The sequence below is a fragment of the Ranitomeya imitator genome, chromosome 6, assembly GCF_032444005.1.
Source record: "Ranitomeya imitator isolate aRanImi1 chromosome 6, aRanImi1.pri, whole genome shotgun sequence".
Lineage (NCBI taxonomy): Eukaryota > Metazoa > Chordata > Amphibia > Anura > Dendrobatidae > Ranitomeya > Ranitomeya imitator.
The window spans coordinates 466,963,653-466,977,278 of NC_091287.1; the positions used below are offsets into that span (position 1 = coordinate 466,963,653).

General features: G+C 41.9%; 1 protein-coding gene across 1 annotated transcript in view; it reads left to right on the forward strand.

Annotated features, from left to right (window-relative positions):
• The window catches only part of LOC138643426 (putative leucine-rich repeat-containing protein DDB_G0290503), a 680,657-nt gene that overhangs the window by 581,590 nt on the left and 85,441 nt on the right, over positions 1 to 13,626 (forward strand). The window contains exons 28-29 of the mRNA XM_069732336.1: positions 3,603 to 3,696; positions 12,125 to 12,186. Coding sequence (XP_069588437.1) covers positions 3,603 to 3,696; positions 12,125 to 12,186 — 156 coding nt within the window. The remainder of the gene's footprint in view (positions 1 to 3,602; positions 3,697 to 12,124; positions 12,187 to 13,626) is intronic.

The following is a 13,626-nucleotide window of genomic DNA, read 5'->3' on the forward strand; positions in this document are numbered from 1 at the left end:
AAGGACAATATCTAAGTAATAGGCTATTGAAACAGGATGTTAGGAAAACATGAAACAAATAATGAATAAGCTGTTAATACTCAGAAGATGAATTTTACAGGTCCTACTTCATCCACCCCTATAAATGTTTCATATTTCGTGTTTAAGAAGGGGGCCGCTGCAGTTTACAACAGGAAAGATTATGATGTCATCAGGTTTTATGGGGGCTTTTTGCCTGCGCTTAAGTGCTTTTATTAAAGTTCATTATAGCTAAACTCCCTCTGTCACATTGGGTTTGGGACTTGGCAGAGCGCACGATGCGAGCGCTGGGCATGGTGGCTCGTTACATAACTTTCACTGATTGTTAGAAAAAAAAACGTGAAACAACAATCAAAGTTTACACAAAGAAACAAATGCGAGTGGTATAATACGACTGCTCCAAGGACTGGAGAAACCAGGGTCATAAATTATGCATTCGGAGAAGTGCTTCCAGCTTTTGTGTTTCTAATATACAGATCCTTTGGCCTTGTTTTTGATTTATTGTGAGCATCAGATGTAAGTAGAGAGTACAAATAATACAAAGAAGGCTACATATACAATATATGTGACACGCCGTCTGCCTCCTCCCGCTGCTCTTCAGACTCTATACGTTTTTCATATTGTCAACACAAACTTGTAGCCTGATGTTACCATCCTGTAATGACCATTGCATTGTATGCATTTTGATGAGTTTTTACATTTCTCTTTTCCAGTAATCTTTTCTTTTTGTGCATTACATAACTATGTAATATTGCAATAATCAGTCATTTATTAAATGGTCTAATGTGGACTTTTTATGATATAGAGAATAACTTCTAGTCTCATTTATTACAATTATCCAACTGCTGTCGCAATGCAAGTTTTATTGTTCATGATTAAGTATTTGTTCCTGAAAGTTTTGATAGTTAAGGTTTAATTTTATCCTTAAAATTTGTTGTCCACTACTTGGTAAACCCCTTCTGAATCCCTATGTTTTCCCCCCCAAAAAAATAATAACAGCTGTACTCACCTCCTGAACCGGAGTCATTCTAGCGGTGTCAGGACTGGTTCTCCCTGAGATCGTATGACATTGTTACGTGATCTCTTTGGCCAACCAGTGCTTGGCTTCTTCTGAATCCCTATGTAACCCCCCTCCCCTCGTAAAATGATAACAGCTATCCTCACCTCCGGTACCAGAGTCGTTCCAGCTTGGTGTCAGGACTGGTTCTCCCCAAGATCGTATGACATTATGTTACGTGATCCCTGTGGCCAACCAGCGTTTGGCTTCTTCTGAATCCCTATGTTTCCCCCCCCCCTGTAAAATAATCGCTCACCTCCGGTACCATAGTTGTTCTAGCGGTGTCAGGACTGGTTCTCCCCAGGATTGTGTGACATTCTTATGTTAAGGTATCCCTGCACCCGATCAGCACTGGCTTCACTCTCTTTTCGTTTGGACAAATTAAGAGATCCAGAGTAAGTTAGAGAGCAGCCTTTACTCTGACGTCCTTTGGAGGTCAATTACATCCCTAGGACAGGAGAGGGAAGCCAGCACTGATTGGCCAAAGGGATCGCATGACATTGTTATGCCCAGGAAAAGCTTGTGCCAACACCACTAGAAACATAGGGGGGACATAGGGATTGAGAAGGGGTTGTCAGAGTAGTGGACAGCCTTTAACTTTTTTACAACCCAGTGTATATGTACCTTAAGCATGGGAAAGGTTGATGAAAAGTTTAAGGGATTGTCCACTTTCCAGTCAGATTTCTGTTCTGATATAACCAATCAAATACTGTACGTCAAACTCTTTAAACCTGCGATGCATTTTTAGAGCCAATATTGCCCATGGGGAATGTGAACTGTGTTTATGTCCCCATCCATAGGAAGGAATACTGTGCAGGTTAAGGACATCAGAGGCGGCAGTCACATGAGTAAATCCCAAGACCACTGCTGTTGTGAGTCCTATGGATAGGGGCACAATGCTGTGTACTGTTCATAAATCTGGTGTCTTGAAATGCTCTTTTTTACTCTCATTTTCCACTAGTGTTTTTCACACTTCATTGAATGATGAAGACACCACTTGTGATTTTTGTAAGCAAAAACAATCTAAAAACACTCCAAAAAATGTTGGGTGTCTTTTGAGCTTTTCCATTGACTCATTGTAAAGTACAGAAAGTCTTCTGAGAAGAAAACGGCAGAAGAATGGACGTGTCACTTCTTTTCATCACTTGATGTTTTTAGAAACCTAAAGCAGGCAGAAAATGTTCACAAGTCTGGACATGCAGTATGCACCGGAAGTCGTCTTCTATATAGAAATGCATATGTTCTTTATTTTAACCATTTTCTGATAGGCTTTTCAGGTGGTTTCCATTGCGGAAATGATGTCCTGTGCACATACACTTAGAAGGTTTGGGAAAGTTGATTAGAAATTTGCTGAGGAGGAGGCCGGTAACTGTACAGGAGGCTAATTTAGAGTCCAATCTTTTTATGGATCTAATAAAATGTCTTTAATCAGAACATGTTTAAAGATAAGCATCTATGAAAATCCCATAAACATTTCACTAGCTGGCTTTTCTACCTCCCTCCTTCTCGCTCTGTGCCACTCACAGTCTGAGGTGCTTCAGTTAGGACTTGTTCATATGATGCATTTTTTTCTGCATTTTCTTCATGTTTTCACAGGTAGAAATGCTGCACATTACAATACCAGCAAAGTGAATTATAGTTCTGAAATCTCATTCCCACGCTGCTTATTATTTTCCATGCGGATTCTAAATATCAAAGCGTTATTTGAAATCTGCAGAATGTCAACTCTTTCAGCATTTTTGCAGCATTTTTAACCTATTCAAACGAATAAGAAAAAAACGCAACGCAAGTAAAAACATGTGTATTTTATAAGGTGGTCGTGTTACCAAAACTGTTATTTCTGCTGGAAATACTCATCGTGTGCAAATATGTGAGTCAATGAAAGATTTAACCGTGGCATCACTGTGTGAAACATCCTGGGAGGGCAATAGGGAAGATATAGTGGGGTTATTAAGGATAGTGCTCCAGAATTCTGGCTTGTCAGTAGGGTGCATGGAACCAAACTCTGACATTGTGAGCATCGAGTAGTTTAAGGCTGTGTTCACATGTAATGACCGCAGTGTGTTTTTGTAACCATGATCACAATAGAACTGCTGCATTTTTTTAACTATTATTTTTGAAAATTGTGGCAAAAAAAACCACAACATGATGTATAATAGATGGTGATGAGCGAATATACTCGTTACTCGAGATTTCCCGAGCATGCTCGAGTATTTTTTAGTTCTCGGAGATTTAGTTTTCATCGCCTCAGCTGAATGATTTACATCTGTTAGCCAGCATAAGTACATGTGGGGGTTGCCTGGTTGCTAGGGAATCCCCACATGTAATCAAGCTGGCTGACAGATGTAAATCATTCAGCTGAGGTGAGGAAAACTAAATCTCCGAGCACTAAAAAATACTCGGAGGTCACCCGAGCGTGCTCGGGAAATCTCGAGTAACGAGTATATTCGCTCATCACTAATCATAGACTATTGATAGATTATGTATATATATTTTGAATAACATGCATATTGATTTTTTTTTGCAGCAACTTCCAAAAAAGAGAAGGGATCTTGTCTGCAGTGGTAAACAGTCTTAGATCAGAAATGGAAGAGACGAAAAATGAAAGTAAACGTTTAAAGGTAGTAATGTCCTTGTAAATCAAGACTCAATGAACTGCATTGACACTGCTTAAAACTATGTGAAAGGGTTATTCCCATCTGCATTCGTGAGATTATTGTAAACTGCATGTAAAAACAAGCACTTTTGTAGTTTACTATTTATTAAAATTCCTCTACATTTGCCTGATAAATATACATTTTTTGGTTTATCTTGTTGCGTAGGTTACCAGCCACCGCTACAGTCTACCAGTGGTGACTGACCAAGCACAATACTTTTATTTATTATTATTATACATTTTTATAGCGCCATTTATTCCATGGCGATTTACATGTGAAAAGGGGGCAAATATAGACAAATACAATTAACGATGAGCAAAAAACAAGGCATACAGGTACATAAGGAGGGAGGACCCTGCCCGGAGGGACCCATCAGCATGGGATGGGTGAGGATACACTAGGAGAGGGTAGAGCTGGTTGTGTGGCAGTTCCCCTGGGGGCACGGACAGGGCTCAGGACCCCAGGGGAGGAAGGGAAGAAGCCCTCCCTGCCCCTGCCAATCAGTGGCCATACTCGCGTCGCTCCTCGTGGAGAGTTGGGGCGCTGCGTGCCATCTCTTCTCAATCCACCATCCCTTTGATAGGGAGGTGGAGAGGGCTCCTTAGGTTCCTTTACCGTCTGTTGCATGGGTGGCGTGGGCCAAAAAAAGGAGCTTCATCCGCTGGAAATGCCAGTAAGATAGGCTGGGGGCCTGGCTCCGGAAGGGGGTACGTGAGAGCGACACCTCATGTTCCCATCCGTTGTCAGTGAGGGGAGAGCGGATCCATTTAAGGAATCCATTGCCCCGAAGAGAGCTCACTCCGCGTTCCCACCTGTTCATGTTTTTGGGAGATCGTGACCTTGAAAGGCCCCGTCGCCTGTCTAATCTGTGATTAAAAAAATGGAAAAAAATTGAAAAATAAAATAACAAATTCTTAAAAGCTCTTTTCTATTGCACACGTAGTCACTGCACTGAAGCTGGTTGGGATTGCTCCAGCGCAGTTTTAGCATTGATTTCAGCTCGCTTTTGTGTCATTGTGCCATACAGCAGCATCAGGAGTGCCCAGTTAAAGGGGTGGTCTGAAACTAACATTTGCTTTAATCCAAAATGTTTGTCTATTTAATGTAATAATCTAATCTCTTTTCTAATATAGTTTAATTAAAAATTCCCTATCATTCCCTCAGCTGCTTTATTTATGCTGAGCATGCCTTGGTTGTCAACTCGAACCTGTGCTCAGTAGGATCTTGAATTTCTTGCGATATTCTTTGTAATGCACAGTTATAATGCGTTCCCTCACAGCGGTTGATGAAAAGTGACGAGCAGGTAGCAGAGCGCACTGTCAGTGCGCATAGTAAGACAAGAACAAGAGAACAGAGACCAACCCCACCCCTGCAAGTGACATAACTTGCATAGACAGCGCTGGTGTATGCTTGCCTGGTTTTCTCCTTTAATGCGCACTAACATTGAGAGTGCGCTCTCTTGCCGGCTTGTCATTTCTCACCTGAGGCGGCAAAAGCGTGCATTATCACTGTGCATTAAAAAGTATATCACAAGAAATTCAAGATCCTACTTGTCACAACTCTGTTGTCGGGTGTCCCGGGACCAGGGGCTCCTTCCCTGCCCCTAACGCTATGGGCGCCCTAGTTTGCCCTGTTCCCCAGATTACTTCTGATGGTAAAGATGCCGAGGCCACATACCTTGCCATAGCTCTGCCTTCAGTCTGTACCCTTGCCTCACCCAGGGAAAAGGGGAGTAGTAGTGTACCTTATTATCACACACTCAAAACCTAGCAACAGTCACCGATAAATCCACCAAACACATTTATCCAATAACCAACAACAACAACCTCCCTCCATGCAGCAAAAGCTAACTCTGACAATGAGTGCTATCCAGGACCCAGTTTATACAGGACATGGGAGTGGCTATGAATGCACAGCTGAGAGTCTTAGGCTATGTGCACACGTTGCAGATTATTTGCGTTTTTTTAGCATTTTTGCGCTATAAAAACGCTATAAAACCGCAAATAATCTGCATACATTGAGCATCCTATCATTTTTAAGGAAATCCGCAACTTCTGTGCACATGATGTGCGTTTTTCCGCATGAAAAACGCATTGCGGAAAAATAATGAACCTGCTCATTAACCCCTTTGTGACATTGGACGTACTATCCCGTCCACGTGGGGTGGGCCCCTATGACCATGGACGGGATAGTACGTCCAGCGCGATCGGCGGCGCTCACGGGGGGAGCGCCGCCGATCGCGGCCGGGTGTCAGCTGCCTATCGCAGCTGACATCCGGCACTATGTGCCAGGAGCGGTCACGGACCGCCCCCGGCACATTAACCCCCGGCACACCGCGATCAAAGATGATCGCGATGTGCCGGCGGTACAGGGAAGCTTCCCGCAGGGAGGGGGCTCCCTGCGGGCTTCCCTGAGCCCCCCGCAGCAACGCGATGTGATCGCGTTGCTCCGGGGGTCTCACCTCCCTCCCTGTTCCCTCCAGCCCCGGATCCAAGATGGCCGCGGATCCGGGTCCTGCAGGGAGGGAGGTGGCTTCACAGAGCCTGCTCAGAGCAGGCACTGTGAAGGCTGCAGCACTGCTAGTCAGATCAGTGATCTGACAGAGTGCTGTGCAAACTGTCAGATCACTGATCTGTGATGTCCCCCCTGGGACAAAGTAAAAAAGTAAAAAAAAAAAATTTCAAATGTGTAAAAAAAAAATAAAAAAAAATATTCCAAAATAATGAAAAAAAAAAAAAAAATATTATTCCCATAAATACATTTCTTTATCTAAATAAAAAAAAAAAACAATAAAAGTACACATATTTAGTATCGCCGCGTCCGTAACGACCCGACCTATAAAACTGGCCCACTAGTTAACCCCTTCAGTAAACACCGTAAGAAAAAAAAAAAAAAACGAGGCAAAAAACATCGCTTTATTATCATACCGCCGAACAAAAAGTGGAATAACACGCGATCAAAAAGACAGATATAAATAACCATGGTACCGCTGAAAACGTCATCTTGTCCCGCAAAAAACAAGCTGCCATACAGCATCATCAGCAAAAAAATAAAAAAGTTATAGTCCTGAGAATAAAGCGATGCCAAAATAATTATTTTTTTCTATAAAATAGTTTTTATCGTATAAAAGCACCAAAACATAAAAAAAATTATATAAATGAGGTGTCGCTGTAATCGTACTGACCCGAAGAATAAAACTGCTTTATCAATTTTACCAAACGCGGAACGGTATAAACGCCTCCCCCAAAAGAAATTCATGAATAGCTGGTTTTTGGTCATTCTGCCTCACAAAAATCGGAATAAAAAGCGATCAAAAAATGTCACGTGCCCGAAAATGTTACCAATAAAAACGTCAACTCGTCCCGCAAAAAACAAGACCTCACATGACTCTGTGGACCAAAATATAGAAAAATTATAGCTCTCAAAATGTGGTAACGCAAAAAATATTTTTTGCAATAAAAAGCGTCTTTCAGTGTGTGACGGCTGCCAATCATAAAAATCCGCTAAAAAACCCGCTATAAAAGTAAATCAAACCCCTCTTCATCACCCCCTTAGTTAGGGAAAAATTAAAAAAATGTATTTATTTCCATTTTCCCATTAGGGCTAGGGTTAGGGCTAGGGTTAGGGTTAGGGTTAGGGCTAGGGCTAGGGTTAGGGTTAGGGCTAGGGTTAGGGCTAGGGTTAGGGCTAGGGTTAGGGCTCGGGCTAGGGCTAGGGTTAGGGCTAGGGTTAGGGTTAGGGCTAGGGTTAGGGCTAGGGCTACAGTTTGGGTTGGGGCTAAAGTTACAGTTAGGGTTTAGATTACATTTACGGTTGGGAATAGGGTTGGAATTAGGGTTAGGGGTGTGTCAGGGTTAGAGGTGTGGTTAGGGTTACTGTTGGGATTAGGGTTAGGGATGTGTTTGGATTAGGGTTTCAGTTATAATTGTGGGGTTTCCACTGTTTAGGCACATCAGGGGCTCTCCAAATGCGACATGGCGTCCGATCTCAATTCCAGCCAATTCTGCGTTGAAAAAGTAAAACAGTGCTTCTTCCCTTCCGAGCTCTCCCGTGTGCCCAAACAGGGGTTTACCCCAACATATGGGGTATCAGCGTACTCAGGACAAATAGGACAACAACTTTTGGGGTCCAATTTCTCCTGTTACCCTTGGGAAAATACAAAACTCGGGGCTAAAACATATTTTTTGTGGGGAAAAAAAAGATTTTTTATTTTCACGGCTCTGCGTTATAAACTGTAGTGAAACACTTGGGGGTTCAAAGTTCTCACAACACATCTAGATGAGTTCCTTAGGGGGTCTAGTTTCCAAAATGGTGTCACTTGTGGGAGGTTTCTACTGTTTAGGTACATTAGGGGCTCTGCAAATGCAATGTGACACCTGCAGACCATTCCATCTAAGTCCTCATTCCAAATGGAGCTCTTTCCCTTCCGAGCCCTCCCATGCGCCCAAACAGTGATTCCCCCCCACATATGGGGTATCAGCGCACTCAGGACAAATTGGACAACAAATTGTGGGGTCGAATTTCTCCTGTTACCCTCGGGAAAATACAAAACTGGGGGCTAAAAAATAATTTTTGTGGGAAAAAATTTTTGTTTTATTTTTACGGCTCTCCATTATAAACTTCTGTGAAGCCCTTGGTGGGTCAAAGCGCTCAGCACACATCTAGATAAGTTCCTAAGGGGGTCTACTTTCCAAAATGGTGTCACTTGTGGGGGGTTTCTACTGTTTAGGTACATTAGGGGCTCTGCAAACACAATGTGACACCTGCAGACCATTCCATCTAAGTCTGCATTCAAATGGCACTCCTTCCCTTCTGAGCCCTCCCATGTGCCCAAACAGTGGTTCCCCCCACATATGGTGTATCATCGCACTCAGGACAAATTGGGCAACAAATTTTGGGGTCCAATTTCTCCTGTTACCCTCAGGAAAATACAAAACTGGGGGCTAAAAAAATAATTTTTGTGGGAAAAAAATTTTGTTTTATTTTTACGGCTCTGCATTATAAACTTCTGTGAAGCCCTTGGTGGGTCAAAGCGCTCAGCACACCTCTAGATAAGTTCCTTAGGGGTCTACTTTCCAAAATGGTGTCATTTGTGGGGGGTTTCAATGTTTAGGCACATCAGTGGCTCTTCAAACGCAACATGGCGTCCCATCTCAATTCCTGTCAATTTTGCTTTGAAAAGTCAAACGGCGCTCCTTCCCTTCCGAGCTCTCCCATCCGCCCAAACAGTGGTTTACCCCCACATATGGGGTATCAGCGTACTCAGGACAAATTGTAAAACAACTTTTGGGGTCCAATTTCTTCTCTTACCCTTGGGAAAATAAAAAATTGGGGGCAAAAAGATAATTTTTGTGAAAAAATATGATTTTTTATTTTTACGATTCTACATTATAAACTTCTGTGAAGCACTTGGTGGGTCAAAGTGCTCACCACACCTCTAGATAAGTTCCTTAGGGGTCTACTTTCCAAAATGGTGTCATTTGTGGGGGGTTTCAATGTTTAGCCACATCAGGGGCTCTCCAAACGAAACATGGCGTCCCATCTCAATTCCAGTCAATTTTGCATTGAAAAGTCAAATGGCACTCCTTCGCTTCCGAGCTCTGCCATGCGCCCAAACAGTGGTTTACCCCCACATGTGGGGTATTGGCATACTCAGGACAAATTGTACAACAATGTTTGGGGTCCATTTTCTCCTGTTACCCTTGGTAAAATAAAACAAATTGGAGCTGAATTAAATTTTTTGTGAAAAAAAGTTAAATGTTCATTTTTATTTAAACATTCAAAAAATTCCTGTGAAGCACCAGAAGGGTTAATAAACTTCTTGAATGTGGTTTTGAGCACCTTGAGGGGTGTAGTTTTTAGAATGGTGTCACACTTGGGTATTTTCTATCATATAGACCCCTCAAAATGACTTCAAATGAGATGTGGTCCCTAAAATAAAATGGTGTTGTAGAAATGAGAAATTGCTGGTCAACTTTTAACCCTTATAACTCCCTAACAAAAAAAAATTTTGGTTCCAAAATTGTGCTGATGTAAAGTAGACATGTGGGAAATGTTACTTATTAAGTATTTTGTGTGACATATCTCTGTGATTTAATTGCATAAAAATTCAAGGTTGGAAAATTGCGAAATTTTCATAATTTTCGCCAAATTTCCGTTTTTTTCACAAATAAACGCAGGTACTATCAAAGAATTTTTACCATTGTCATGAAGTACAATATGTCACGAGAAAACAATGTCAGAATCACCAGGATCCATTGAAGCGTTCCAGAGTTATAACCTCATAAAGGGACAGTGGTCAGAATTGTAAAAATTGGCCCGGTCATTAACGTGCAAACCACCCTTGGGGGTAAAGGGGTTAATTTTGCGTTTTTTTCGCGGTTTTCCCACTGTCTAATGCATTGGGAAATGTCTGGAAAAAAATGCGCAAAAAACGCGTCAAAACCGCGCAAAAAAACGCACAAAAAACCGCATGCGGAAATCTCGCAGAAATGTCCGGATTTTCACAGGAATTTTCTGCATGAATTCCTGAACGTGTGCACATAGCCTTAGCTCCAGGAACTCTCAACAGAGCAGATTAACCACTGCACCGCCCACAGAAATTTACACCATTTAATAAGAAGGTGAAGCGCTTCTAATCGGTTCACAAGTTGGAGAAATCAGATGCTGTGTTCTTCTGGCTCCTCTCTGTCACGGTAAACCTGTGACACTACTGAGCATACGTCTGAATTGACAACAAATGCATTCTCAGTAGAGCAGAGACTATCCCAGCCTCTGAAATGGACGTCACTTATGACGCTTTGTTTCACAGTGGGGACAGATGACGTCTCATCATGATGACATCACAATTGAGTACAGTGAGAGGTTAGAAAAGATGGGCTTTTTTAGCTTAAAAAAATGACACCTCAGAGGTGATTTCATTTGTATGTATAAATATATGTGTGGTCAGTACAAAGGACTGGAATATGACTTACTCCTTCCAAAGACCATACTAAGGACCAGGGGGCACTCATTATGAGAGGAAGAAAGGCGATTACAACTGCTAAACAGGAAAGGGTTCTTTACAGTTCGAGCAGTCAGACTGTGGAATGCCCTACCACAACAGGTAGTAATGGTAGATACTATAACAGCTTTTAAAAAAGGGCTGGATGATTTCCTCAATACACATAACATTGTGAGTTGTAGATAATTTATTGACAAAATGTACAATTGGTGGAGAAAGGTTGAACTTAATGGACCTAGGTCTTCTTCAGCCTATGTAACTATGAGTGTCCCAGCGACATCAAACAGGAAATAGGTAAAAAAAAAATAAAGCAGTTAGATAGTATAGTGAGGGAATGACAGGAAATTTTTAATTAAAGTGTACTGGAAAAGAGTTTAAATTATTAGATTAAATAGACAGACATTTAGGATTAAAGTAAATGTTAGTTTCAGACCACCCCTTTAAGGACAGTGGGGCATCAATGTAGCTCATCAATTAAGCAGGAGCACTCGCCTTTCAACAGGGACGTTGCTGGCTGGGGGGGTGATACTCTCTTGGGGCCAACCCATCAAATAAACATTGTACAGTGTAAATAGAGATGTTATCAGCATATTTACTATGGTTGCTTGTTTGTTTGTTTTTGTAATTAAATTTACATTTGCAGTCAATAATGCGGCTGATGTTCCCATCCATAAAAGATTATCTGAGCTGCCAGTTGCAAATGAGTTAAATAGTTGATCAGTCCCACTGGCCTAAATCCAATTACTTCCATAGGAGCTGAGCTGCAGTGCTGGGAATGACCACTAGACTGTACGAAGCTGTACGGACCATTGGTTGTTTACCTTTGGCCACCGCCAGAGCTGATAACGGTGGGGTCACCAATATCGATTAGTGGACAACCCCTTTAAGTGTCAGTGATCTACTGAAAAATATATCCACATCTAACTAGGACCTTGTTGTGTCTCAGGACCACAATGAAAATTAATGTCTCAGTAATATGTAATGGCCCTATTACTTCTGGGCTTTGTTCCTGGAGTGGTTTTTGAGATGAAAATGAGTTAATATAGCATTTTAGTATTTCATTTAAAGAATGAATGAGGATATTGGTAGGAAAGTGACAAGTTTCACAAGAAAATGGTCAGTGTAAAAGAGGAATATTTCACGTTGTCATTGTAGCAAAAATCAGCCTCCATAACATGCTTTAGCTGTACAAAAAATACATTTTTTTTTTCATCATGTCAAGAATGAATTTAATGTTTAGAAATCAACATTTAGTGCATTATAGACAAGGTAATATTTTTCATCCTGAAATTTGTGGAGATAAAAAAAAAAAATCGAAAGCTCTCGCCAGCCTTAAAATCTGCCTGTCTTAAATGCTGAAAGCAATTTCATGTTTTTCGGTTTGCATAGGAAAGTGGTGTTGAACAGCGAGCAGTACTTTCAGAACTTAAAAGACAGCTGGAAACACAAGAGTAAGTCCCCGCATGCTTTTATTTCATTTGATAGTCTGATCTGCGCCGAATTTCATTCTAAAAACATCCCGGAGCATTGCTAATAACAGAGAATGCAGTCAGAAATGCAGATCCCTGCCATTGTTACTGCCATGGCTATGCATGAGATCGGCAGCCCCTCAGCCATACGTTTTTCTTTTTTGGGGGGGAGGGGAGGGATTTTCTGCAGGCAACAAGAATCACATTAGATTAAACAAGAATACTGAATAAGTAAATTCAAGATCTCCATTGTAGTCCTAACAATGGCGGCAGTTCTGCACGCATGCTATAGGCAAGGAGTAGGTGACCACCTCGGCCCCATGTGAGCTTGAAGTAGGCACAAGTTAAAAAAAGAAGATGAGAATATTAGAGATTGATGTGTGTCTGACCGTCGTTATTGCCAAGGGTGAGGGGCATATTTGGAAACCATCGCACTGGACACCAAATAAGCTTATACCTCTGCTTGGTAGATTGCTTATATTCAGTAATTGTCTATAAACTAATATTTGTGTGAATTAATTAAATATGATCTGCCGCCTCTCCGGACATGAACATGTCTGATTTAGTGACTGACTGATTTAAAAATGAAAAATTTCTGGAGCTGCTTTCTTTGAACACTACGTTGTGCCGTTCCTCTGTTATTCCTCTGGTTGTTACCAGCTGGAGATCTATCCAATGGCTGCCAACATTGCCTGACTATGTAGTCACACGCCCTTCCAAGATGTCCAATTATTCATAAATTTCTAGGAGGATATAAATGTGTATTTCTGTGTCCTCATAAGTATAACACTGTACCTGTTATAAATAGTTTTGCTCATCTATAGTATTGTTGTTATTCGGTCACAAGATGTCCATGTTGCCATTAGCATTTCTGAAGGACTGTGAGATGCATGCAAAATGTCAGAGGTGGGGCAACAATCTCGGTGATGTGAAACACAGGAAGAGGAAGTGCGGCCATCTTAAGGGCAGTCTGCAGTTATTCAGAACAAGTAGAGGATGTGCCGGAAGGGAATCCAACGACATCCTCTTATGGAAGCATCCCACCGAAACCAGAGCAGCGGCAGATTGGAGCGGATTGTGTCTGTGACCAGAACCTATCCAGATGTGGGGCAATTTCTTCAGGAATCCTGTTGAGAGACGGAAAAGGTCGGGACATAGTGTGAGAGGTGTTGGACGCCTGTAAAAAGTTAAGCTGCAATCATCAATAGTAACATTCACCTGCTGGAGTGGCTGCACAACCGTCCATATACACAGATTGTTTGTTCAGAGCAGATATGGGTCTTAAGAAAAGCTAAGGCCCACTGCTCCACCGCGGTGGGTAGCCATGCACGCACCTCACTACATTCTGGTGCCAAAATACTCAAGGCTGAGGTAGGTAGGTAGGTAGATGGGCATATTGACTATGTCGGGCCACATTTAGTC